Below are 26,948 nucleotides of genomic sequence, written 5' to 3' on the forward strand. Positions count from 1 at the left end.
GCACATGGAGCGGACCATCAACTTGTATAAAATCTGTATATCAAGATAAAGCATCATATAATGTAGAACATAAAGAGTATAATTTATGCTTTGAAAATGTCCATCTAAAGAACTAAAGTTTATTTTTGTTTAATGTTAAAGTTATTTATGTATATATATATATATATATAGATATCTAATTTTTGAATCTTTCAAATCATTGAGCAATCTTACTTTGTACATGTAATCTGGATTTTAGGTTAGATTAGTGGAGTTTGTGGATCATGCAAAAGTGATTCTTGACTGCCCTTTTGCTTGGTTTGGACACTAGCTTATCAAGAAGACAATGCAAGTTTACCAAAGGAAAGATTCAATGCCAACAAACTCAAACATTCAAGGATCTCAATCTTTCAGCTTGAAAAGGACATGATGATGATGTCTACACGATCAGGTTTGCAGCTGCAAGATCAAGATTCATCCTCAATGCAATCTACTGGAGAATCAAGTGGCGGCTGTGAAGCTGCAAGCTTTGGAGAGCATACCAGTATCTCAGGTTAAACAAATGCAAACTGATTTGAACATTTTAGTCACATTACCGAACAAAACCTGCTTAATGTTTCTGGTTTTCTACTCGTCTTTTGGTTGATCCAGGTTACATCAAGAACCAGGGAAAGTCTATTGAAAGTTATACAACTACCCTCGTCGATGGTGTCACGAGATTCTGTTTTTCCTCCTCCTGCTTCTGGTCTAGCATCTTGGCCTCCTCAGTGCCCTGATGAAACACCACATTTCAACGGTTTCTTGGCTCCTGAATATGCATCTCAACCGACGGTAAAATACTGTAAAGCCTTGTCGTTTCCACAAAGTACAGGCGTTGGTTATATAAGGAAAGTTTTTTTGCTTGCAAGTGCCATTGCCTCATAACATTCAAGAGAATGAACCAATATTCGTCAATGCCAAACAGTACCATGCCATTCTTGTATTGAGTTAAGTTTGTTATCTTTTGTTGCAGCCGTACCTTCATGAGTCTCGCCATCTTCATGCTTTGAAGAGAGTTAGAGGCTCAGGTGGCGAGGTGGGCGTTTCCTCAATACAAAGAAGCTTCAAGAACCATCAAACTCACTCTGTGGTGGTGGAAACGTAAACGGGTCTAGATCCAGCTCAGACCATAACAAGATGTCCTAGAACACACCGTTCAGATTCTCAGGGGCACCACACCATGTCTCAGCTCTCGTGCCAGGGACTTGAGACATCTGATATGTGAAGTCATCCTTGGCTATAAAATTGTTGATGCCTTTAGAACTCTCATTACATCATCTGCAATCTAAAATCTATAATGAAGAACTTAGTCAAACTATTTTTGTTATTTTCAACATTTTCTGATTCTCTGAGATTTACATATACACAAATAAAGTAAGATAAGCAATTCATCAAGAGTAATATATGCGCATGGACCCTCTAATGCTCTGGAGACAAACAGGACACTTGGGGTTCGACCTTCGCTCCACGGTTAAGGCGCAGTATCTGCAACATACTACATGTCCACATGGAATGAACGCAGGAATTCTCCTTCTGGTCACACAGATCACACACAATTCTCCATCTGGAATCTCATCTGCATCTTCTTCTGTATCATCATCTACCATGTGTTGGTCTGGTCGTCTTCTGTCTCTCTGATGGTTCCGTAGTTTCCATCTATTCCAGGCCCTGAAGATAAAAGACAGTAAACAGATTTAGAATCAAAATACTGTCTAAAGACTCTAAACCCAAAAGTATATGTGTCTCAGTAGTGTGAGTACCTGACAGCAGCAAAGCCAAGGATGCCAACAGACAAACAGCCCAGGATCACACCGCCCCAGAATAATACACTGGTAGTCTCCGTAAGGTCCACTATCATCTTGTCCTTAGTCATATCTGATCTGCCAAGATCATTTCAAAAAGATTAATAGATGAACAGCAAAAGAGTTGGTAGCAACAGGGGACTAAGTATATTCAAATGCTCAACAGATTGAGAAAGAAGTGAGTAGTAATCTCACAAGAAATAGGGGAGATCTTGGCAAGACTTGATTTCAGGAACTCCATTGTTAAATCTACAGATACCAACAGCTGTTAAGTCTCTCCCAGGTGGTAAAATCTTCTCTACATGAAGCACACCAGCCTTGGAAAAGAAAAAAAAATCACAAAGTTAGGGAGGAAACCACCAAGAAACAGAAATGTTTTCGAATGTACATATACTCACAGGATACTCAGGGAAGAATAAGGCTTGAAGAAACGCATAGGGAGATGAACTAATAGGCTGCAAACGATTATACACAGTGGTAAGAGGAAGAGGCTGCCTTGCACCATCCATGTTAACAAGGAGGAAACTAGACTGCGACCGTTGGTTCTTATCCACAATAACAAACGGGACCTGCACACAGGCTCACGATGTCAAAACTAGTTTGATGATCATAGAGAGCGCCAAAAGCTCATAAGAGTAGTATCTGAGACTTAACCATTCTCATAAAGTCAGCTCCTTGTTTGGGCATAGATCTTTCCAAAAGAAGCCGGTGACCATTTAAAAACAGAGACTTCCATCCACTATACATATACTGTAAAGAGATCAAATTGAGAAACAGATACACATTACAATGCTTCCTCTATGAGATATACAAATCGTTCTACAGTCTCTCTTCAAAGTTACATGTATAGGTACAGTTTGAATTCCTCCATCCACTATACATATGCTGTAAAGGGATCATAATGACATTAGAACGCTTCCTCTACATTTCTTTCTACAGTTTCTGTTCTAAGCAGTACCAAAGCTTAAGCCTTTTAATATGTATGTATACGTACAGTTTTTAGTTCAAATTGACATTAGAATGCTTCCTCTACAGTCTCTGCCCTAAGCAGTACCAAAGGTTAAGCCTTTATAGAGTAACATAACAAACAATAGAATGCTTCTTCTACACTCTGTTCTAAGCAGAGCACCAAAAGGTTAAACCTTTATAGAGTAACATAACAGACATTAGAATGCTTCTTCTACACTCTGTTCTAAGCAGAGCACCAAAAGGTTAAACCTTTATAGAGTAACATGCTTCCTCTACAGACTCTGTTCTAAGCAGAGCACCAGAAAGGTTAAGCCTTTATATATATAAAACGTACAGTTTGAGTTCTATGGATGATAAGAGCTTTCTCTCCAGTCTCCTGAGAGATTAGCACGTTGTTGTTGTTGTTGTTCTTGTGACTCCCATCACCGGTGACTTTAGGTTCGACGGCTCCGCGAACCACCACGACACGCTGATTAACATGGCTACTCTCGTCGTCAGACGGCGGAATCAGTGATCGGAGGTCGGAGACGGAGACTTCGGGGGCGTCTTTGATCTTACTCAACGCCGCGGAGGTGGAGGCGTACTTGGAAGCAGCGTGAACGGCGCCGAAAGCTAGGGTTACGCCGAGGATTGCTCCGTCGAAGGATAGAAAGATGTCGGTCAACAGGGAAAGAACGGCTCGATCCGCCGAGGACATTACGGTAATTTTATGTAACCAAATACGGAGAAGCCGGGAGGAAAATGAGGAGGCTATTATCGGCATTTAAGATTGCACATATGGCGGTTATTGTAGTTTGGGCCTTTAATGGACCTTAAAAGAGAGAATAATGGCCCATAATTATATTATTCTTTTTTTTTGGTCAAAATTAATTAGATGATTCTGTCACAACAGAGAATTACTCGCATAATCTATATTTTATCCAAATCTACATAAGTTTAACCAAAGAATTTAAACTTTAAAAAAAATAAATAAATATATATATATATATATATATATTTTTTTTTTTGGACAACTATATATATATATATAAGGCTTGAAATTTCTCTATTTAGAATATACCTAACAACATCCAAAAATTAAAAATATAGGTTACGAAATTGAACCAATAAAAATAATGTCAAATATATTTAAATCTACAATGACTTAGTACGAAGAGGTGGTCCATCGATTTTTGCAGGTTTAAAACATCGTTGGAGAATCATGGTTCGTATTTTGAAATGTCGTTGAAAAGCTAAGGTTCAGATTAAATGGTGTCGTCTGATTTTCTACGGTTGTAGATCAGAAATTTTAAATTTAAATTGTCTCAATATTCATTTTAATAATGTATTCTTTAAAAAAAATTCCCAATTTTTGTGCTTAAACATTTTTTTCCAAAAGTAAAATTATGTTTATATCCAAAAAATAAAATTTACATTTTAAAAATAAATTTACAACTAAAAACTTTTTAAAAGAAAATAATATTTCACATTTAAAATATAAATATTAATTTTTAAAAAATAAAAAAAAATTGTTTTAATTGTAAATTTATTTTTTATCTTCAATCCAAAAACGCAATATGTAAATAGCGTCGCGTGTCCACCTAAATTCCAGTTGTACCCTCAAACTTAGAGGTATTTACAAACCATACCAAAATTTAGATCTACAATTCTAGAGAGACAGAGCAATTAACTCGGCGACGTTCTTAAATCTCCGTCGTGCATCTGTCGCCGCTCTCCTCCGACTTTCGCTCGTGTTAGGTATCTACTGCCCTCGCTATGCCTTACTCACTTGTGATTTCGATACTTTCTTCGATCTAGCGCATAGATTCTTATCTGTTTCGAGCTAAGGTTAAATCTCCTTTTCCCCCTCTCTGTGTTAGGCGAAAAAACAAATGGCTGGAGAAGGTGAAGAAGATATGCCAAGAGACGCCAAGATTGTCAAGTCTCTGCTTAAGTCGATGGGCGTTGAGGACTACGAGCCTCGCGTGGTCCACCAGTTTCTCGAATTATGGTACCGTTACGTGGTCGAAGTGTTGACCGATGCTCAGGTTTACTCGGAGCACGCTAGCAAATCCACCATCGATTGTGACGATGTGAAGCTAGCTATTCAATCCAAAGTTAGTTTCGGCTTCTCGCAGCCTCCTCCAAGAGAGGTAAACTAACTTATACACTCGTTGACGATTCCTTGTTACTGTTCTGTTTATCGCTATTTATATTCTTGTCTGAAAAGTAGAACTGGCTAGTGTTTGGTAATTGTAATGGCAATGGCAATGTGAATGACAAATAGAAGTAGAACTGTTCTGTTTATCGCTGTTTGGTTTGTGAACAGTGAGTTGTTACTAGGCCTCCAGGTTCGATTGGTTGGTTGGTTACTTTGGTTTGGTTAGTTTGGTCCGAACAAAATCTTTCCGAAGTAGACCAATCGAAAATTTGGTTCTGCATTCGATTACTTCAGTTTATGTAAATTCTGTCAAAATTAACAGTTGATTTTTGCTAAGATTAGTTGAAAACTCACATAGTTTTGGTTAAATTTGGTTCTTTCAGTTAGCTTGTCGTTTCAAAATTTTGGTTAGTTTAGTTTAGTTTAGTTTGTAATTTTGATTAAGAATTTAAGATTGATATGATTTGGTTATGGCTTATGATGTTTTTGAGTGCCGAACTGATATCCAAATTTTAGGCTAAAAATCACAGGCCCTACTTGTTACTATAGTAGAAGATTCATTACCAAGAACATGATCACTTTTGTATGCATCGTATCAATATGCAATTCCAAGTCTTTCTGATTTTGATGTTTGGTTTCTATAGGTGCTGCTAGAGCTTGCTGCGAGCAGGAACAAGATTCCTTTGCCTAAATCGATAGCAGGACCAGGCATTCCGCTCCCGCCTGAACAGGACACATTGCTTAGCCCAAACTACCAGCTCGTTATACCGAAGAAGTCAGCTTCAACGGAACCCGAAGAAACAGAGGACGATGAAGAAATGACAGATCCTGCACAATCATCATCTCAAGAACAACAAACATCTGAGCTTCCAAGCCAAACTCCTCAAAGGGTGTCTTTTCCTCTCTCTAGACGACCCAAATAAGTAGAGAGAGACAAGAGTAACAATTATGTTATGTGTATCAAGATGTAGAAAATGTTTTGTGAATGACCAGATTATCTTTCTTTATCTGGAAGTGAAATCTCTTAATCTATTTCATCGTGAATTATCAACTGAAATTAGACTAACGACTTTGCTATTAACTGAAATTGGCCAGGGCAGATTGAAAGTATGTCTATCAGCTTTGAAAACAAAAGAAAATCTGAAAGCCTGTAGAAATAATATTTCTCTGCATCTCTGGATTAAAAAGAAGAAAAAAAAATCTCAAATGGTGTTATAAATCATTATGTGGATGGACCATAATCAAGTACTTAATCAAGTACTAGACAAGTCCAACAAATACAAGAGGAAGTGCAAGGAGGTTTACATCCGGTCTACATCGGTTCATCTACAAACCGGTCCGAGAAGAAAAGACTCAGTCAACCTCGTTATCATCACCTTGACCTAAGTCTTCATGTATGACATCAATGTAGTCAATGTAATCAATGTATAGATTTACTTCCTTGTAAAGCATTTGTAAACCCTTGTACAAATCATATAATGTGGTGTTGGCTAATGAGAAAACATACAACATTCCTTACAATTCACTCTTCACATTTCACACAGTTCATAACACGTTATCAGCACGAATGTGCTCTCCACCTGAGAAGTCTCTCTCCACCTGAGCTCTCTTTTCCGGCCATCTTTTCCGGCCAAAAAATCCTAAATCCAGGCGCAACTTTAAACCACCGTATCTCTCAAACCCTGTGGAGCCAGACGACGATCCAACTATCAATCTGAAGCCCAAGACGAGAAGAATCCGTTGCCGAAGACGGCTTGTCGATCCGATTTCTGACGCGTCGTCAATCGCATAAACTATCCGCGCCGCCGACTCATGGTTTTTCCGGCCAGCTCCTCCACCTCTCTCTCAACTAGCTCATCTGTGGATCAGCTCTCTCTCATGGTGGTCCATTCAGATTCTTGTGATGTAAAATGGTAAACTAATCTATCCATAAAATCTAAGAACACCATATATATGAAAAGAAATCTAAGGATCTATATGAATCCATAATATTAATCTTGTTTCTATGATCCATTGATCCATAAGAAACTTGATTCTGAATTATCTTAAATCCATAAAAGTTATAATTCTCTAAAGGTTCTAAGTATCTCAAAAATAGATTAAAATACCTAAAGATCTATATGAATCTTGTTTATAAAAACTTATGAACCATAAACTATTTGAGATAGCTTAAACCTATGGATGCTTTGGCCAATTTACCAGATGTGATAAACATGAATGTATAATCTGGCCAAAACAAAATCCATGAATCCTTTTCTGTGCCACTTTCGGCCAGATCTCCCAAATTCAGTCAACACATCTATAAAATCGAAATTAAAATCATTCATTGCATATCCATGACCAATAATTTTTATTTTGTATCTGTCAAGAGTTTTAAAACTTTTCTAAATGCAAAATCAGATTTTATAAACTGAAAATCGATTTTATAAATGTTTGCTTGATTTTATTAATTGCATATCTTTGACTGAAAATGTTTATAAAAGTTTTATAACATATAGTCTTGTTTATATTGATATGTCATAAAATAAAATCTGTCTTGAAATCATTTGATCATATAGGTTGATAGCTAAATAATTGAACCAACCTTGAATAGATTTCATATCATACTGAATATTGATCACATAAGTTGATAGTTAATCTTGATCTTTTACCATGCTTGAAATTGATGATTAAATTATAGTAATCTTGTTGCATACTTGATAGCATCAGTTTAGTAAAATTTTGAATCATCTTGAATCATCTTGAACCAACTTTGAATGCAATTGTCATATTGTTTAAAATCTGACCATGCATAATTGTCATATTGTTAAGACTGAATTTATGTTTGCATTTCATTGACAATCCTGATAATAGTTCATATAAATTAAAATGGTTCATATTGCTTGCATCTAAATGATTCACACTGCTTGCATATAATTAGACCAAATTGGTTTTTCATTTTAGCATGTTTGCTTTGATTGAAAGTATAAACCTGTTTAAACCGACCAAACATGGATAAGCAAATTGTTAGATCATTCACATATCATGAACTGATCATTTCCATGCATCTTCTTGTCATATAGTTTTATTAAGAACTAAGCATGATTGTATTTATTAAAATATAAGCAGCTTTGAAACCAATTGATTGAAAATCTGATTGAATTTGGCTTAGACATTTCCTGAAAATTATAAATTTTCTTGTCTTGGTTTACCCGGTAAAGGGGGGAAGAAATCGGTTATTATTTTATGATCTTTGAAAACCAAATATCCTCATGCATTAAGAATCACATTTATATTATTTTGGTCCAATGCTTAGGACAGAACATCCGATTAGTTCTTGAGCCATGTATTTATCTTTCGACCATTGTGATCCTGCTTGATCCCATAATAATGATTGATCCTTATTCAAAATTCTAAAGAGCTTGAAAATCCTATATGAAATTATATACATATATATATAATCAATCCAAATATAAATTATAATTAAAAGGATCACTAGATGCAGTGATCAATTGATCATTGTCATACTAGAAATGCTTAAAGCAAATATATTATATGATTTGGGGGAAGCCTTATTAAATCATTATTAAATCATATAAATTAAATCATATAAATTAAGGTTTCTATTGCTTGCATAAATTCTTGATGCTTGAAAGCAAAAGTTAAATATTCAGATGTTGAAAATCATCTTGAAATCTAAATCTTGGTGACTATATCTAAATTTCTCACTTTTGAGATAGAGACAAGGCGATTTTCTTAATCATAAACCATCACCTTACTGAAAGTCTCAATGATCAATATCTCACTATTGAGAATCCTCTGGACCTTTGGATAAAACTGAAATCCATATATGATCACCATAGTACGGTGCTATTACCAAAGGCCCTATATGATTTGAGGGACCTGAAGACCCAAGACTATAAGTCTGTGGATGAGTATAACTCGGCTCTATTCATGATAGTCTCAAAGTTGAAACTGTGTGGAGAGACTATCACATATGCTGACATGTTAGAGAAGAAATTCTCTACATTCCACAAGCAATGTTTTGCTTCAGCAATAATACCGAGAAAATGGTTCCTCCACATATGCAAATTTAATCTCTTGTTTGTTGCTTGCTAAGCAAAACAATGAGTTACTCATGAGGAATAGTGAGATGAGTTCTCCTGGATTTTAAGGCATTGTCTAAGGCATATACGGCCACAGAGCCAAATGAAAGAGTCAAACCATGACCATATGAAAGGCCATGGAAGATGGCAAAGGGTGTGCGTGGATATCACCCACAGTCACTCCATAGTCGAGGCCGAGGCAAAGGTTATCAACCTAGCCGTGGGTATAAGTCCGATTTTAAAAACCCATGCCTCGACAAAATTTGCTTGCCATCGGTGTGGGCTGAACAACCATTGGGCCAACCAATGTAGAACTCCCAAACACCTTATTGAACTCTACCAGGAGAGCATAAAGGGATAAAACCCTATGATCCATTGGGTCCATCTAGATGGTGCAAATAATTTCGACCATAAGAATGATGATCAACTAGAATACGAGACTTCATATTGCCTTAATAAAGGCCAATTAGATTTCGACATCATTTTACTTTGTCTTTATTCTCTATAGTGGACCAAGCCACATTATATTAAGAGACAAAAGATATTTTTCAAGGTCATGGCTAGTCCAACCTCATGATGCTTAAAGGCACACATCTAAAAATCTCTGATGCATTACATTCCATATAAATCAAAGTGGAATTTATCAAAGTTTCAAAGACATTTATATGAATGTTCTACATATTGAAACTATGGGCAAAGGAAAGAAAGAATTCCTTATGATTTATGAAAATGAAGGAAAAGTCCTAGAGACTACCTACTATATCTATAGGCCTTCTTTGAGCCAAGATAAATATGATTGTGGGTTAATACCCCAAATCACTTTCCAAAGAGTTCAGAGAAGCCTTTATAAGTATGGCACGACATGCTCGGCCATCTAGGCTCTATTATGATGCACAAAATACTCTTAAACTCAACTGGACATTCCTTGAAAGAAAGGAAAAGAGGTCCGACCAAGGCATTGCCTAAAAGGCATTATATTCACCCTGTAAGACCCATTGAATTAAGAAGAAAATATGGTTTCCAACAATGGGCAAAAAGGATAAGGGTACCTAAAATCGCCTACATGGTCGAGACTACATTCCCTATTGATCTAATGATCAATATGATATTAGGCAAATAGCCAGGGCAATCATAATCATGTTTGATTGACCCACGAAACTTATCACTTAGATAGCATTACCATACTTAGCCATCTGAATTATGATGCAAAGTTTTAAAAAAAAAGGGCACAAAAGCTATCCCATAAGATCTCACGTTTGTGCAATATATCTATGCACAAGGGAATTTATTGTCCCAAGCACCACGAATTAGAGTATGTTCATGAGGGGGAGTGAGGACAAATCCCATGATACATGACCATACTAAAATTCGTGAAACATGGTCCACAACCATATTACATATTGGTTGAATTTGATATAAAGACCATTACCTATAAGGTTTAAAATTTACCTATAAGGTTCAAAATCTAAAAGTCCATATGCTTGGGGACATCATGAGTTATAAAAGATTAACTTGCATCAGGCCATAGATATTATATCAGGCCATATAAGTGATAATAAATATTCCCACCTCAAACTAATACGGGTCATGAGTCCAGACATATATCATATTAAGATATTATGAATTAAGATATTATGAATGAATCCACCACAAATATATGTGTCATCTAAAGATCATATGATCTTAGAATCTCAAAAGGAGGATTGGGAATATATGTTGGATATATATATTATGAATATACTTTCTCCATAAATTTAAAAGAAACCTTGAGCCAAAATGGGTGATTTAATCATAGGCCAAGGAACAAGGATTACATAGAGTTTATGAATCCCAATATCCAACATTTGAAAGGAGAAGTAGTAAGCTGGTAAAGAATGGTATTAACCATCATTGTCTTGGCAAAGATCCTCGGACTAGAAAAGATTTATAGACGTCCATATGCTAAAAACGATAGCAAAATAAAATGCCAGACACATTGACCCGAAAAAAAATGACTATGTCATCCCAGCTTAGCACCACACGGTTTTGATGTCTTAAAGACACAACCAAGTTGCTACAGAGTCTAATATAAGACCGAATTGGTTCCAAAGATAAAAGACCTCGGAAATTAAAGAAAGATGCAAAAGAAACCGAGGTCATAGATTTTCCAGACAAGGCCGAAATGGCTATACCGTCAGTATCAACACTTGGGGTTCGGGACGCCGGGCCTCATGGTACTGAAGGCATTGATAATGATTAGATCTCAATGAATTATTTGATGTCTGGAAGGAAACCATATATATATAAAAATGTGTCGACACATACATTAATAGAAAAAGCGCAAATATGTAGCACATGAATAATGAATCGAGGATCATGAACCCACGCAAGAGTACTCATAAATATGAATAAAGAAAGAAACGTGGGGTTTCTAAAGTGACAGATAAAAGCGTATTGAATTGGCCATGAATATGTAAACGCCATATGATGCCCAGTGAATAAGATAAATCCTGAAAGAAGGATAAAATCGTGAGACAGACCAAGGGAGGTCTATATATTCCAAAGTGGTGGATAATACTACATATGTCACTACATATAATGTCTGGAAGAAATTCAAAAGATGTAGTATATTATATATGACTCACTGGATGATGATAATAATATTATTGGTACCTAAAAGATTTACCAAAATGTACTGAGCTCAGAGTCATAAGATGAGAAAGGAAGTTCTCATGAACAGCATTTTCCTAAAGTTGTCCATGGACTGAATTAAATTACTACATATAAGCAAATGAAGAGTTCTATAAGAACAATTCAAATCAGTCCATAGATGAATTTTAAATTCCTTGTGTTATACTAACCAGCCTAAGATAGGTTAAATGGTTACTCATTAAACCTTAGAAAGGTTATAGACCATCACCACAAATTACCCAAATTTTGGTAATACTTATGGTTGGTCAAAATTCTCAGCATGAACCAACCAAGCTGTAGTATGAATGAATAAGCTATCATAAAGATAAGGTATAAGATCAAAGTTCATCTTTGAACAAAAGGTGTAGGACCGCATTATGCGTCCATATGCGACCCAACGGGTCCGACCATATTATAAGATTTGGTCCATGATAAAGTTGTAGATCATGGATGTCATTAGACATAAATTTGAGGATCAATTAGATCAATTCTATGTCATGACCTTGTCCGGCCTAGATAAGTCCAATCGTCCATATATATATATATATATATGTGTGTACGAATTGCCGGCACACTAAAACTGCAAAATGTCTTAGATCGATCATAGATAAACTATGGATATAAGGATCATGATCTAACAGACATGACCTATATATAAAGTTGCCTATGGCAAATAATATTATACTCATAAAGCTAAGGCATGTCCATAAGTCCTAAAGAGCTAAGTAGCTCATACTTGATATAATGATGATCCATATTATATAAAGGATCTAAAGTATTAGCCAGCCAATATTATGGAAAGGCATATAAGAGTGATTTGGTCAAGGACCATAATCAAAACGACCAGAGTATAAAATAGCACATTTTATCTAAAGTACTAAAGTGGTCGATATCAAAGTGGTACATTTTCTAAAGTACCATCAAGATTCTAAGAGATATGATATGTCCGAACAATACAAGATTGTTCAAGTAAGAATCCCTGAACATCTATTCAGCAAGTGATGTTCAAATCAGGGGGAGTAGTATGTGTTGTACTCTTTTTCCTTAACTATGGTTTTATCCCAATGGGTTTTCCTAGTAAGGTTTTAATGAGGCAACATTAAGCATATTATGAACTCATATGGTTATGGCATCCAAGGGGGAGTGTTATAAACCATTGTGTGGATGGACCATAACCAAGTACTTAACCAAGTACTAGACAAGTCCAACAAATACAAGAGGAAGTGCAAGGAGGTTTACATCCGGTCTACATCGGTTCATCTACAAACCGGTCCGAGAAGAAAAGACTCAGTCAACCTCGTTATCATCACCTTGACCAAGTCTTCATGTATGACATCAATGTAGTCAATGTAATCAATGTATAGATTTACTTCCTTGTAAAGCATTTGTAAACCCTTGTACAAATCACTATATAATGTGGTGTTGGCTAATGAGAAAACACACAACATTCCTCACAATTCACTTTCCACATTTCACACAGTTCATAACAAGTGGGTAAATAATGTCTTCAACACTTACATTAAGCTTCACTTCTTCTACAATTTTTATTGATTCATATCCAACATCAAAGCATATAATCAAGGTCTTTATAGATGTATCGTCCCCAGCTAGATATGATACAAAAACCCATATACGAATTTTCCAACGGATTAAGGAAAATGCTTGTTTGGCATAAAATTATTTTTCCGGTCTCCAATGTCAGAACTTCATCGTGTTTATTTTATTCAGTAAAAAGTCTGTTCTTATACCCTATAACAAGAAGATATATGGACGCCAATGTCTATCGATCACGTTTACAAAAAAGAGAAAACAATATAACATGGCAGACTCACCAACAAGCAGATAACAACACGAATAGCACTCTAATATAAACAGTTAAACACTTTTTAATCAACTAAAAGACTAGACAAAACAAAGCTTTAAGGAAAAATAAAACTAAAATCTGTAAAAGACAAAGCAAATGTAAAGGCCATGATCATGTGATGAGAACTTTGAGCAAAAACTAGGTGTACTATATAAAGTTGAAATCAATACAAATTATACAATATTAAGATGAACAATAACTAATATCAAAAGAGTTGAAACCCAAAAAAAATAAAAGTCCAAGTTATGAAGCCTTGAACACACTTTATAATATTCTTGTTGTCTAATTCTTGTTTTATATATATGTTGTATATTATTTAAGATTTATAATATAAAAAAATTAGAATGATTCGGAACCAAAAAAATCGACCCGGACAAAAAAAATCAAATACATACTTAGATCCAAATGTTGAGAACTCGAAGAACTCATACTTGAAATGAACAGATTTATATCCGACCCAGTGAGCTAAATTTCAAACATAATATCTTTTGTTATATTTTTTTAATTCATTTTTAGGTTGGTGAAATTTACTATTTATTCGGAAGATTTTTGGCTAACTTAATGGTATATATTCCTAGGTTTCTTTTTTTCTGAACAGGAAAAAAAAATTTGGATCTTGATTAAATTTATCTTATATAACAAATTGGTGTTATAAATAATTTTTATATAAACTAATTTGTAACAGTAATATCATTTTTGTTATAAATTAGTATATCATGGTTTATAGGTTCAAAGTATAGAGTTAGTCGTCTTCATAGTATTGCTAATATTGATAGATGCAAGTTAATGAATACATATAATATATTGTATTATTAGTAATTTGTCGTATAGTATTATATGTTAGTAGATATATTATTAATAATATATCTTATAGTATAATATGTTAGTGGATATGTTAGTGGATGTATCTAGCTTATAGTTAAATATATGCAATATAAGGAAACATGCGTAGTGGATATAATAATAAGGTAAGAAGTGAAAAACTATGGTAATGATTGATATTAATTATTTATAAAAAGACATGTCTATTTATAAGTAGATTAATATAGCATTAATTACATAAGGTCCAACTTTAAAATCCACGTAGAAGAAGTTGTAATGTTTCTGTTTTAATAAGATAGATAAATTTTATTTAATTTCTTTTCTTTTTATTTGTATTTAGTTCCTTGCAATTAACTATATATCATATATATGATTCTAAAAAAAAATTTTACAAGGGCATAATATTCTCTACATAGTCCAGATAGGTAGTAATATGCAAATTATGATGCTTAAACTCTTCAAACCCCTTAATATCGACTCTTGTACAAGTGTCCCTCTCCATATTGTAAAAGAAAAGGTAGAAATCAGGGTTTAAGTGACCAACCAGCGTAAACACAATCTCACCGGCACTAGTGATTCCAACAATGTAAGAGTTGTGCCCGATCTTCTCACTGTATAAATGAGACAACACATATATACTTTTGGACCATTCATGTTTCTCAGCATCATCTAGAACCCACAACCGCAGTTTTTTGCTATGCCAGTCTTGAAAATAGGCACCTAATTTACCTTTGTAGTTGAATAAAGAGACGTTCTCCATTTCACGATTTGTCTCAATAAAACTGAACTTTTCAAAGCTAAAGTCAAAGCAAACTATCATATGAGATGCTGATTCTTTAAAGTAAGCTTCGTAATACAAAACACCATCGATGCATACTTCACCATATTCACCAGCATGGTGTTCACATTCCATGGTGTATCTCATCCGTAAAGGCTTTCCAGTCTCCAATGTCAAAACACGGTTTTGTCTTCCATAACTGGTTAGAAACAACACTTTAAACTGTTTGTTGAACGGATCGTAGCCAATGTAGCTCCTTTTAGTATCCGTCGCTTTCACTTTGGCTAAGTCTATGAACTCACCCGTGACGAGGTTACAAACTATTAGAGTCCTTCTTCCTCTTATTATTACCGGTCCATGAAGACATACCAATCCCCTGGACAAGTCGTCAAGGGTTTCGGTTGGAAAATGTTTGGGAAAATCTTTATAACGTGTAGCTACAATAGAACAGTTGCCACCGCCTAGGTTTTGAGGTTGAGTTGCAGAGAAGATGAATAACTTGTCCTCTACTTTGAAGGTGAACAAGAGCCGTGGACGAGTTATAGACCTAGCCATGAACAACTCAGTAAAGTCATGACGGCACTGGGATTGGATCTGAGTATTGTCTTACCGACTTTGAAGATTTTTCTATCAATAGATCCTCTGAGAACTGCTGCTCTAGATTTTTCATGGCTGTTGTTTCAAGCCCTAGTTTGAATCACCTTTCAGAGGTTACACGAGTCGGCGGCTTTCGTTATAATGTAAACTAACCTATATATGCTACAGATATGAGGGTATATATATGTCAATATCATGAGCAGAAATATGTTTAAAATGATTTTATTTAGTAATGAACATCTATCGACCCATTAAAATAAAAACTAAAATCATATATAATTAACTTTTTATTTTTCCATTTTGGATTAACTATTTATTAATTTTACTTTTGGTCTAATTAAGGTTTGGTAAAAATAAGCTAAAAGAAACTGTTAACATTATCTTCATATTAAATTTATATATATTTAAAATCATAATTTTGACTAGATTTTGTTCTATCAATTTTTGGTTATAATATATTAAACAGAACAATTTTAATTATTTTATTTATACCAATAAACCATTTGTCAATAATATAACTAATTTATTGTATTTAATACTATTAAAATAGAATACCACTTTTAGGTGCCCTTACATTTTGAAGGTATTTACAGAATCATGTCATTATGATTTTTTATTATCTAACAATTTAACATATTTACTTGCCTAAATATGAAATCTGCATCAACACATGTATTCCTTTGTACTAGGCATTAAATACTAACTAGATTTTGACCCGCACGCCCGTGCGGGTGTATATTTTTGTAAAATATGTTTATTTTTCATGTTAATATTAGAGTTGAGCAAATATCCAAATCTAAAAAATCGAACCGTTCCTGACCCAAAAAAGTACAAAACCCGAACCAAAATTGATTAAATATCAAAATTTTGGTATTTAGAGAACTGAAATCGAATCGCTCCGAACCGAAGTATTTCAGATACCTGAATGTATTCGAAATAATTTACATATTTATATATTATTTTTTAGACTTAATGTATATAAAAACATTCAGAATATATATGGTACTTATGAGTTGGTTTAACTAATTGAAAATATGTATAGATAGTCAAATGTAAATATCTAAAATAGTTAAATTATATTCAAATTACCAAAATATTTAACATAATTATTGATTCTCTATCCAAATATTTAAATTAAACTAATTTAAATGTTAATTTTAGGTATTCTGATATATGTTATTCAAATTTATATGTAATATATTATTTTGTTTATATATTTTAAGAAATTTAAAGTATATAATGAATTTAAATGGGTTATCCGAACATCACTTTAAATTTAAATGGGTTATCCGAAATTTAAAGTGATCCACTTAAAACATACTGAAATTCTATCAAAGTGAGAAGCTTGTCATCATTCATAAGAGTAAACCCAATTTAGTAAGAATGGATGGTTGATCTATACATTCTTCTGGCAGGACTGAGAGTAAAATTCTTAATTCTTGATGTTTTTCCATCCTTCAATGGGTAGATGTATGGATGAAGACGTTAGGTATGCATATTAATAGGAGTGGTTTAGTCGATCAAATATGTAACCGAAATATATATCCTTAGGATTATAATCGCATAGTTTTGGAAGTTCCTAAATTCTTGGTGTAATCAAATCTTTTTAATAATCGCTAAGTTTACTATCCTAATAAATGCACAATATATAGGGACCGAAATCTTTTGATCTATTGATCGAAGGTTATATAATCTAGGGACTAATTAAATCTTTCCTTTTTTGTCATAAAAAAAATATTAAATCTTTCCTTATTAATAGGTCTAATTTCGGTTAAGGTAGAGAAACAAAATCATAAATCTCGGTTAGTTATAATGATCAAAACTCAGAGTTTAATCCAATGGCATTGTATTGTAATTATTGTACAAAACTAAGGACTAAGTATTTTTTGTACTTCAGTTTTAATAGTTTAGATTGTTTTTTTACAATACTAGTTTCAAATATAGTCATTATCGACAGGGTTGGAATGATTAGTTTATACAGTGATTATCAATAAGGTTTTTTTGTAACTTGATTATCAATAAGGTTCAAACTTCAAACACAAGTGTATTATAATTTAGAGTTCTTGAAAACTTAATAAACCATAAATTTCAAATGTAATATATTAAATCATCAATGATTTTATTCAAAACAATCTAGCAAATCAAAACCACCAAAATTGTTTTTTTTTTTTAAAAAAATCTTGCATATTTCAACGACATTACTAAAATCATACCTATTTAACAACTCTTTACTAACTATTCATAAATCATAAAACCACACATTTTTACAACTCTTCCTTAGTTTTAGTAATTATTCATAAACTATATCATTTTAAAATTATAAGAATAAATGTCTTATAAAAGCGTAGGTTTTAGTTTTTTTAATCACACATATTTTAACAATTCATCCTATAATTTTGAGTTCATATTTTGATAAACTAGATAGATTTAGTTTTTGTCGCTAAAATTTGATCTATTTATGTTTCTAACATATTTTTCTACCACCGGTAACTATTTTTCTTTTGTTTTATATTTAAACAAAAAAATTATTTCCAAATAGAAAATCTCCAAAATATCTGCATTTTAAGATTACACTCTAAGAAAATCTTACATTTAAAATTATATGGATTATATTAATCATTTTTTCTGAAAGTATTTAATATTTCTAAAATTTTAATATCTACAAAAAAATATTAGACAGTAAATATTATTTTAATCAGTAAATGTGCTATATCTCCCTTATTAAAACATAATCCTATTTTGGGACCTATTCTTTCTTTTGTAAAATTTTAAACGAAATACACTTTTTCACTTTATAGTTAAATATATCATAAAAAGTTACTAATACTACTTTTTATATTACTATCCATGTTTTCAAACAACATTATAATTAATCTTATGTTCTAAACAATATAAAATATTAGATCTTATCTTTTCATAAATTTTTAATATTTCTTTCAAATTATTTAGATAAATTAAATAATTGAAAAGTCTCAAATAATTTATAAAAGAAACAACAATAAATAGAATCTTTTTACAGGTTTAGATACTACAAAAATATTTTGATAAATAACAAATCACTTAAATTAATGTATTATTTTATTTATATTTCTTAAATAATGGTTATATCATATATTAAGTAACATAATAATCCAATAATAGCCATTACATAATATATATATATATAAACAATATGTAAAATATTTATCAAATATAAAATAAATTGAAAGAAATATAAAACATATTTTAAATTAGGTTGGACGTTCTAATTATACGTTTGAATACAGGTTGAGTTTTTTGAATTTCAGTTCTAATTTATATCACATCTTAGATCTTATTCTGGTAAATTTGTAAGTACGGATCGGATTCATATATAGTACGGATCAGCTACGGATCAGGTACATTTTGGATCAGATATGAATTTTTGGCTGTGTATTTTATGTTCCACCTAATTTAAATAAAGCAAAATCGATTATATAGAATTTTCACTAAAAAATATCCCGCGCTTTCAAATCACAAATTAAAATCTAGTTATTTTAAATCCACATAAATTCAATAACACCTGTTTATAATGGTCAGTAGATTTGATATATTTAAATATCTAAAACAGTATTTTAATCAAAACTGTTTAAGTTTTTTTTTTGTATTTTTAATACACTTACAATTAATTTTGACAGAAATATAAGTTGTTAAATTTTTAAGTTTTGCAACTATTTATTTTTTAGAATTTAACTAATAAATTTGTGTTTGATTTATGTTTATGATAATGGTTTACGTTAAATGAATTTGTTATTATTTTGTTTTATGAAATTTTCAAAAAGAAAAACTTTATTATTAAAATTATGCTTTCATATAAGATTAAGTCATATTTTGTCATATCATCATTAAAAAAATTATTTATAAAACAAAATAAATTTTATTAAAAAATGAAATAATAATTAAAGAATTAACTTATTTTGTAAACTTTACAAAATTATAGTCAAAATTGTACATGTGTTTTTTTTTACTGAACTTTTCAAAATTGTACATGTGTTATGGTAAAATGAAAGCCATGCCACGTTTTCAATAAACCATATCATTTTCTTCTAACTAGAATATACTAATGATTCATAATGAAAACTAAAAATTCATTTATTAAAATAATAAGAAATATTAAATAAATACATCTTTGGTCCCTTTTTCAACTTCGAGCCGAACGATATGCAAAGTAAGAATAGTGTATTTGTCAAAAAAAAAATAAGAATAGTGTACAGTATGAATAAAGATAAGAATCTAACAATTAATGAGTTCTATTTCATATTTTCGTTTCCTAACTGCGTTTCCAGCAAGGGATGCACCTTAACTCAATACTTCCGACTTAACAAGACAATTCAAGCCAAGATCGATCTTCTGATAGTAATACTATGCCTGCCTATCACTACAGGAAGTGTGGTTAGTAATAGCGGACGAAAAGCGCTATGATTCCTTTTTAATAGCGTTTCCTTGGACGCTCTGACATCGCCCGTTATAATAGGTCCGACCATTTTAATAGCGGTTTTTCGTTGTGCTATAATTAAACGTACAACAATAGCGCTTTTGTATTCACAATTGTTAATATTTATAATAACGTGATACAAATGTTATTAAAACTCATTAATTTGATTTTTCCAATATCAAAAATAGCACATGTTTCATGTTATTAATTTGTTTTATTTATCTAAAAATTTATTGAAAATATAATTCAGAATTAAATAATTCAAACTTAAGTAGAAAATTAATTTATAATTAAAAATCAAAATTTTATTTATTACTTGAAATCAGTATACAAATAACTAACGAACAAATTTAAAAATTAAGCCAAAACATAATTAGCCTAAAGCTAAACTAAGCATCCAATGGACTCCTCTGATGTTTCTCTGTCAATCTTCTTGTCAATCTTCTTCGACTCTTGATACATGTACTTGTCAATCTTCTTTGACTCTCGGTATTTTTTCAGGACAGTGGATCTTGGTTGGTGTCCTGATGATGAAACCATCCTTCACAAGCTTCTGTTCTGGCCTGTAGTTTTTTTTCAAAAACAAAGCAACATCCTTTCAGAGATTAATATCCATTCTATAAGCAATACAGTAATCCACAACAACTCAGTAGGAACTCAGGCAAATAAAAATGATGGTAAGAGACAAATTCAGTGGTTACATACCACTACTTGTTGGGACAAGGCGCTGAATCCAAAACCATACTTTCAGATTTTCTTGAACATCAAAAAGCAAGTTTTCCTGTGAATGTGATTGCGAAGTAGAGATCGTAAAGCAACACACAGCAGTAGGAAATTCAAAAGAAAGCAAAAACAATCAACTTGCCAACAGAAACAGATTCAAAACTACAATTCAAATCTTAATAAATCAGATTGATAATCAGAAACAGAAAATAGAAAAGAAGCGTAACAGATCAAAACAAAAATCAAACCCAAACTTCTCAGATCAATTTTGAATTCAACCAAAGACAAGTATATTGGAGCAATAAGGAACAGATTAACCCGACAGCTTTTTCAGAAACAGATCACATCAAATCGACAACTTTTTCAGCAAGTTTAAAGACAAAAATAAAATCAGAGAACCTTAATCTATCAGATTTCGACAACCACAACACAGATCTAGCAATTCTTAGCATGAATATGAAGAGATAAATCGAAAATCAGAGAGTTTAGAGAAAGAAGAAGAGAAGAAGAGCAGGTGGCCGGCGAGGAAGAAGAAGAGAAGGAGGCCGACGAGGGAGAAGAAGAGAAGGAGGCCGACGAGGAAAAAGAGGAGAAGGAGGCCGAGGTTTGCTAGGGCTTCGAGCACAGCTTACCCAGTCGCCTCTCTCTCTCTCTCTCTCTCTCTCTCTTTCTCTTTTACCTCTCTCTCACTCACACGATCTGTCCTCAGAAAACAATTAGAAAAAAAAGAGAAGCAAATCTCAAGCGTCGATTCAGTAAGATCTAACGATGGAGAAAGTGATCCGCGCCAAACCAATAGAAAACAAGGGTGAAGATAGATAAGAGATTGATTTTGGGCCTTTGATTTAAAAATCAATCAATGGTTCAGAAAAAAGACAGTACAAATTATTTCTTTTTTTGTTTACAATTATTGTAAAATTATTTAAACTTTAAATACTTTGATATCATAATTTAAAACTTTTAATCTGTATTTTGTATTTGAATTTTCAAATTGTATGATTAATTAAAAATTAAGATTTAATGTTTTATGTGACATAGAATATGTGGTTTGTGATGTATGTGGTTTGGAGTTTAGGGATTGAAGTTATATTTATGAATATACTGATTTTATTAAGTTTTAATAGTTTGTATAACTTCGTATTTTAGTATATATATATAAGTGTTATAAATTTAAAATGTTATGATTTAATTTTTTTGTATATCTTGGAATATATGATATAGGGTTTGGAGTATAAGTAGAGCTATGAGTATATTTAGGGTTTGAATTATAATGTTTAACCTTGAATATTTCTGTATGATATATAATCTGAATGTTTGGATTAAAATGTTTAAAGTTGAAGATTTATGTATAAAATAAAATTAAAGAAATAGGGTTTGGGATGTAGTTAGGGTTTAGGGCATGTTTAGGGTTTAGAATTTAAGGTATTTTCTTTTGTTTTTCCTAATTTATTATTAGTGTTGGATTTTCCATTTATCATATTAAGTTAACTTTTTTTATTAATTATTGCTTTTAAAATCATTAATAAATATAATTCACTCTAATAAAACACAATTAAATCATCAATAAATATAATTTGGATGTGATACAGAGATTTGATAAACATAGTCTTTATTTTATAATGAATTTTCAAATTTATTGAACAATCATAAAAGAATGTTCTTTTTTTTTTGGTCAACAAATCAAAATTTTAAATATAACATGGTGCCACTTATCGAACAATCATATAGTTTTCCATTAAAAATTTAAAACCCACAAAGTCAATACATGAAAACATGAACTAAAAGTCTATACATGAAAACATGAACTAAAAGCATCAACCTCTTCTCTTCACCACCATCAAGCTATCCTTTAGTGCTTCTTATTAGAACAATCACTCTCAGCATGAGCTCCACGGTAGTAACCATCACCAAAAGTATTCTTGTTACCTACAGCTGGACTACTATAATCCCCCACGTTTCCATGACTAACACTGTTAGCACTTTTTGATGTATTAGCTTGTTGAGCAGGAAGCTTCTTATCATCCACACCAGAGACATTAGAGCTTACAACATACTCGACATTCCTTGTAAATGTTGTAGTGTCTCTTAGCAAATAACTCGGTGCACTACCGCGAGTAGCTGGAATTGTATTATCCGCCTTGTTGGCATGACCTATACTGTTAGCACTTCTTGAAGGAGCAGGAGGTGGATTAAAAGAAGGTGGAATGGTTCGTTTCTGAGCTTGTTGAGCAGGGAGCTTCTCATTATCCACACCAGAAACATTATTCTCACGCACTGTAAGTTTTGTAGAGTCTCTTGGCTGAGATGGGGCATTACTAACAGACGCTTGAGTATGAACTTCAGAGGAACCCTTGAGGGAAGCTTCTGCTACCTGCAATTCAAAGCAAAATAAAACAGAGCACGCAGGGTTTAGATTACTCCACTAAAGCTACCAAATTGAGAATGAGCAGAGAGTAAAAGTACCATAGAGCCAAAGGGTCTTGCTCCTGGTTCTAGTGGGCTCGGATACCTCGTCATCACTACCACTACTACTACTACTATCAGAAGTAATCTCAATAGCGGAATCCATCAGGAGATCTCCTACGAGGACTGACTTGGTACTTATTCACAGCAGCTTCAAGACCAGCGATATCAGCAGGAACAATCACAGTGACCTGGACATAAACATCATGTAACTCATTCAAATTGAAATCCTATATCATTCAGAATCAGAGAAACTATAATTGACACTGTAATTAAAAAATTGGGTTTCTTACAGTGATCCCCATCTTGGGAAGGAAAGTCTCCACAAAGATTAACTTATTAACGCTTCACACTTGGGCTGCTCTGGAAACAAATATCAGAAATAAAAAGCAGAAGTCGAGGAGAGGAGGGTTGAATCGTCTTATGGAGGACAGACGTCTTAGCTTTGGCCGAGAGAGTGAGAGGGATGAATCGTGAGGTCGATTCCAGTCAAACTCCCGTGACTTTTGATCTTAGTTTTTCAATTCCCATCGTGAGAGATAGAACTGAATCTGTACGAGAGATAGGGTTGTCGTGAAAGATGGAGAAAATATTTGAGTTTTAGGGCTCTGCTCTAAGGTTAGAGTATATGATTTAGATTTTATGTTTTAGGGGTTTTGGAGGGTTGCAAAACAAAATTGAATGAGAGGGAAAACGAAAAAAAGTAGAAGAGAGATACTTGTTTTTCCAGTAATAATCTGGCGGAAAAATGAATTATATGTTGTGTTATGATAGCGCTTAATTTAAGATCTGCAATAGTAAAGCGTCGGTACTTCGTAAATTAACGCGCTTAAAAAAAATATTTTCTCGCGATAGCAAACATAGCGTATTAAATTCAAAAACGCTATCAAAAAGACCAATGTTAGTATACAATAGCAGAATTGTCAAAAACGCTATAATCTAATGCTATTAATACCCACATTTCCTGTAGTGTATGGCCAGATCTGAAATTTTCAAAATTATAAATATTATTATAAACTTTAATTACTTTTTGATAATTGTGGAGCTTATGTATATGTATATAACTTCCAGAAAATTTAGGAGGCAAGACCAATATTTTACTAGATTGTGTCTAAATCCGACCTTGACTACGCCTACATTTTGTGTGTATATTATACATTTGTTGTAACATCTCATAGTTTCATTAATTTAAAGATTTTGTAAAGGTATGTGATCTTAATCTATAATACCTTTGTGTCAAATTTGTAAGAAACCGAATTAATTTGTACCACTCTGAACAGCAAATACGTTAAGTAGAATAGAGAGAGAGATAAATTAATTGGAGAATTACTTAGTATATTTATTTACTTTTGTTTATACAAATCAACAACATATGTATATTATATTTATCTATTACCAGCTTCACTTCTCAAATTCTCATGATTCCAAAAAATAACGAAATCACAACAAAATAAAATAGATGTAAGATATACAACAACAAACGTAATAAATATTACAAAGAGTAATTATTTAACGAATGTGATAATATATGACTATGCAAGAAAATACCGTGCTCGGTCATGAGCTGACAGAGAGGAGAAAGAGAGACCTAAACCCGGAACCGCAAACGCAGCCGCTTCAACCGCCATTTGCGTCTGAATCGCTTCGAGCTCAACTCCTGCGTCTACGAACTCTTTTACCAAATTACTATAAAACCCCTTGATCTTCTTCACGAGTCTCACGTAATGAAGTCTCAACCATCTCAGCTTCATCCTCCTCACCATCTTCTTCAACGAGAATCCACCACGTGACACCACATTGTTCTTCCCGCCAAGACGCACAACCCGTGTCTTACGACGGCGGATATGAATCTTCCGGCGACTCCGAGACCACCGGAACATGGAGGTTTCGGGGACACAAGGATCCATATGGTTAGCTACTAATCGTGAGAGAAGAAGAAGAAGAAGAAGAAGAGAGAGATATTAGTACTGTTTGGAGAGGCACATTAAGAAATTTATATATACACACCCATATAGATATCGTGTGTGTATATATATTTTAGTTTTGAGGTCAGTGATGAAACTTTCATGTGACATGTGACATGTGACATTCTATGTAAAATAGTATTTTCATGGTCTGAATGAAACAATACCGGTTACAGTGCTTTTTGTTTGTATATGCAGTTTTGGCACAATGGGTATGGTCTATATACCACGACACTAATATCAACTGGACCACACATCAAACTGTTTGTTTCAGATTCTAAATTAATCACTTCCTATATATATATAAAGTTCAATAAAGACATCAAAGCTCAGAAGCTGCTTTGGGCCATACTTTGCATTAACTTGTGTTATTAATTTATTCTTAAGATTGGATTGCTCAGACATGTGATTTTTTTCTGTAGAATTGATTCTTCTTTATCTACTGTTCTCAAAAATATATTCCTTCATTCATTCATCGTTACTCAAACAATATAATTAACTTTATGTTTACGTAGGCATGCACTCATCGGTTTAGCCTGACTTGAAACCTCGGTTTTTATTAGTTCTTAATATTTTAGCTGTGAACCTTAATTGAAACATATAAAAATTGACATTTCATTGAAATGTTAGTACATACGTAAAGCTATTGTTGGGACCAACATTACCATGTGGATGATACGTGCTCGGAAGGGACTCCATTTGGAAGTTCATCTGTTTGACATGGGCGAACGTGTCTTTCAACACCGTGTCCAAACAGGATATACATGATAAAAACACAAGGAAAACAGTTATATATGCCTGATATACATGATGGATTAATTGGTACAATGGCATGTGTAGAAATAGGGAAAAACAAAGTACGAATACAATGAAAAAGTTAAAAAAAATTGGATCCCAACTATATTTCAAAAGGATCCCAGCGTACAGCACAAGTTCAAGCCAACCAAGAATCCTACCTTTCCGTTTGGTTTCACTATTTCCAGCCATAATCATCTTTACAATGTCTTCTTTCCTTTGTGTCTTTTGTGCACTTTTCTTATCTGCTGTTTGTAACTGATCCCTTAAAAGGGAGACTTTCACTATATAAAAGGTACTTATAATTGCAAAAAAAAAAAAAATTTCAAAAGGAATACTACCGACGATTAGCCTATTTGAAAGGTCCAGGACATTTATGTTTCTCTGTTCCCCTATAATACTGTAAAGGAAGGATGGGGTTAGAAAATTCATTAGAGAGCATGAAGTTGTTTTTATGTCGTCTCTTTATGAATCAATCAAACAATATTTCTTATTTTAAACACTTTTGAGCCATGTTCAAAAACGCGGCCTCGGCGGCCGTGGACTCGCCGGTTATATGTTTGGCGGAGGAGAGCCGCCTCGATTTTGCTCAAATCGGCCAAAAACACGGATACATATGAAAAACTTAGAATTTTGTTGATATATGGTTCGAAATCGTGTTATAAATATATATTTCACTGTCTGGATGTTAAATCTGGTTGGTACGTTGATGAAATCGGCAAAAACATAAGTGAAAATCAATGGCGGCCGCGTGTTTTGACACAGAAAAAAAATTAGGTCAGTGGAGAAGATGATTGCGAAATGA

General features: G+C 33.0%; 4 protein-coding genes, 1 long non-coding RNA gene and 1 pseudogene across 6 annotated transcripts; 2 read left to right on the forward strand and 4 right to left on the reverse strand.

Annotated features, from left to right (window-relative positions):
- The first annotated feature begins 325 nt into the window (after nt 1-325).
- Nucleotides 326-1,165, forward strand: LOC108835757 (nuclear transcription factor Y subunit A-5-like; annotated as a pseudogene).
- A 146-nt stretch (nt 1,166-1,311) lies between these two features.
- Nucleotides 1,312-3,534, reverse strand: LOC108823016 (E3 ubiquitin-protein ligase SPL2). Its single transcript, XM_018596244.2, has 6 exons — nt 3,124-3,534; nt 2,475-2,570; nt 2,219-2,389; nt 2,016-2,137; nt 1,779-1,898; nt 1,312-1,686 (listed from the first exon to the last, which is right to left on the reverse strand). The coding sequence occupies exons 1-6, from the start codon at nt 3,484-3,486 to the stop codon at nt 1,410-1,412; spliced, it is 1,149 nt and encodes a 382-aa protein (XP_018451746.2). The 5' UTR covers nt 3,487-3,534; the 3' UTR covers nt 1,312-1,409.
- An 855-nt stretch (nt 3,535-4,389) lies between these two features.
- LOC108823017 (transcription initiation factor TFIID subunit 9) lies at nt 4,390-5,961 on the forward strand. The gene is made up of 3 exons (XM_018596245.2): nt 4,390-4,526; nt 4,649-4,921; nt 5,574-5,961. The coding sequence occupies exons 2-3, from the start codon at nt 4,661-4,663 to the stop codon at nt 5,850-5,852; spliced, it is 540 nt and encodes a 179-aa protein (XP_018451747.1). The 5' UTR covers nt 4,390-4,526; nt 4,649-4,660; the 3' UTR covers nt 5,853-5,961.
- Nucleotides 5,962-14,758: 8,797 nt separating this feature from the next.
- On the reverse strand, nt 14,759-15,703 carry LOC108820445 (putative F-box protein At1g53360). The gene has a single exon (XM_018593387.2). It carries the CDS (start codon nt 15,701-15,703, stop codon nt 14,759-14,761), a length of 945 nt encoding a protein of 314 aa, XP_018448889.1.
- A 4,778-nt stretch (nt 15,704-20,481) lies between these two features.
- On the reverse strand, nt 20,482-21,567 carry LOC130499205 (uncharacterized). Its single transcript, XR_008938081.1, has 2 exons — nt 20,904-21,567; nt 20,482-20,761 (listed from the first exon to the last, which is right to left on the reverse strand). It is a non-coding gene; the product is annotated as an uncharacterized LOC130499205 (long non-coding RNA).
- Nucleotides 21,568-22,630: 1,063 nt separating this feature from the next.
- LOC108822920 (helicase-like transcription factor CHR27) lies at nt 22,631-25,466 on the reverse strand. Of its 2 annotated transcripts, none has more exons than XR_008938082.1 (3): nt 23,678-25,466; nt 23,385-23,575; nt 22,631-23,292 (listed from the first exon to the last, which is right to left on the reverse strand). XR_008938082.1 is itself a non-coding variant. In XM_018596122.2 (3 exons), exons 2-3 carry the CDS (start codon nt 23,436-23,438, stop codon nt 22,771-22,773), a joined length of 576 nt encoding a protein of 191 aa, XP_018451624.2. In that variant the 5' UTR covers nt 23,439-23,575; nt 23,678-24,207; the 3' UTR covers nt 22,631-22,770. The 2 variants fall into 2 exon arrangements, 1 of the variants encoding a protein (XP_018451624.2); XM_018596122.2 differs by having other exon boundaries at nt 23,678-24,207.
- Nucleotides 25,467-26,948: the final 1,482 nt, after the last annotated feature.

Source organism: Raphanus sativus, chromosome 8 (genome assembly GCF_000801105.2).
Source record: "Raphanus sativus cultivar WK10039 chromosome 8, ASM80110v3, whole genome shotgun sequence".
Lineage (NCBI taxonomy): Eukaryota > Viridiplantae > Streptophyta > Magnoliopsida > Brassicales > Brassicaceae > Raphanus > Raphanus sativus.

Bases quoted from the DNA above. Each gene is read 5' to 3' on its own strand.
- LOC108823016 (XM_018596244.2), bottom strand. From the start codon at position 3,486: ATGTCCTCGGCGGATCGAGCCGTTCTTTCCCTGTTGACCGACATCTTT. The intron at 2,138-2,218 runs GTGAGTATATGT...TTCTTTTCCAAG, and splicing joins TATTCTTCCCTGAGTATCCT to GCTGGTGTGCTTCATGTAGA. The intron at 1,899-2,015 runs GTGAGATTACTA...TGATCTTGGCAG, and splicing joins CAAGATCTCCCCTATTTCTT to ATCAGATATGACTAAGGACA.
- LOC108823017 (XM_018596245.2), top strand. From the start codon at position 4,661: ATGGCTGGAGAAGGTGAAGAAGATATGCCAAGAGACGCCAAGATTGTC. The intron at 4,922-5,573 runs GTAAACTAACTT...TGGTTTCTATAG, and splicing joins CGCAGCCTCCTCCAAGAGAG to GTGCTGCTAGAGCTTGCTGC.
- LOC108820445 (XM_018593387.2), bottom strand. From the start codon at position 15,703: ATGGCTAGGTCTATAACTCGTCCACGGCTCTTGTTCACCTTCAAAGTA.
- LOC108822920 (XM_018596122.2), bottom strand. From the start codon at position 23,438: ATGACGAGGTATCCGAGCCCACTAGAACCAGGAGCAAGACCCTTTGGC. The intron at 23,293-23,384 runs GTACTTTTACTC...TTTGAATTGCAG, and splicing joins CAAGACCCTTTGGCTCTATG to GTAGCAGAAGCTTCCCTCAA.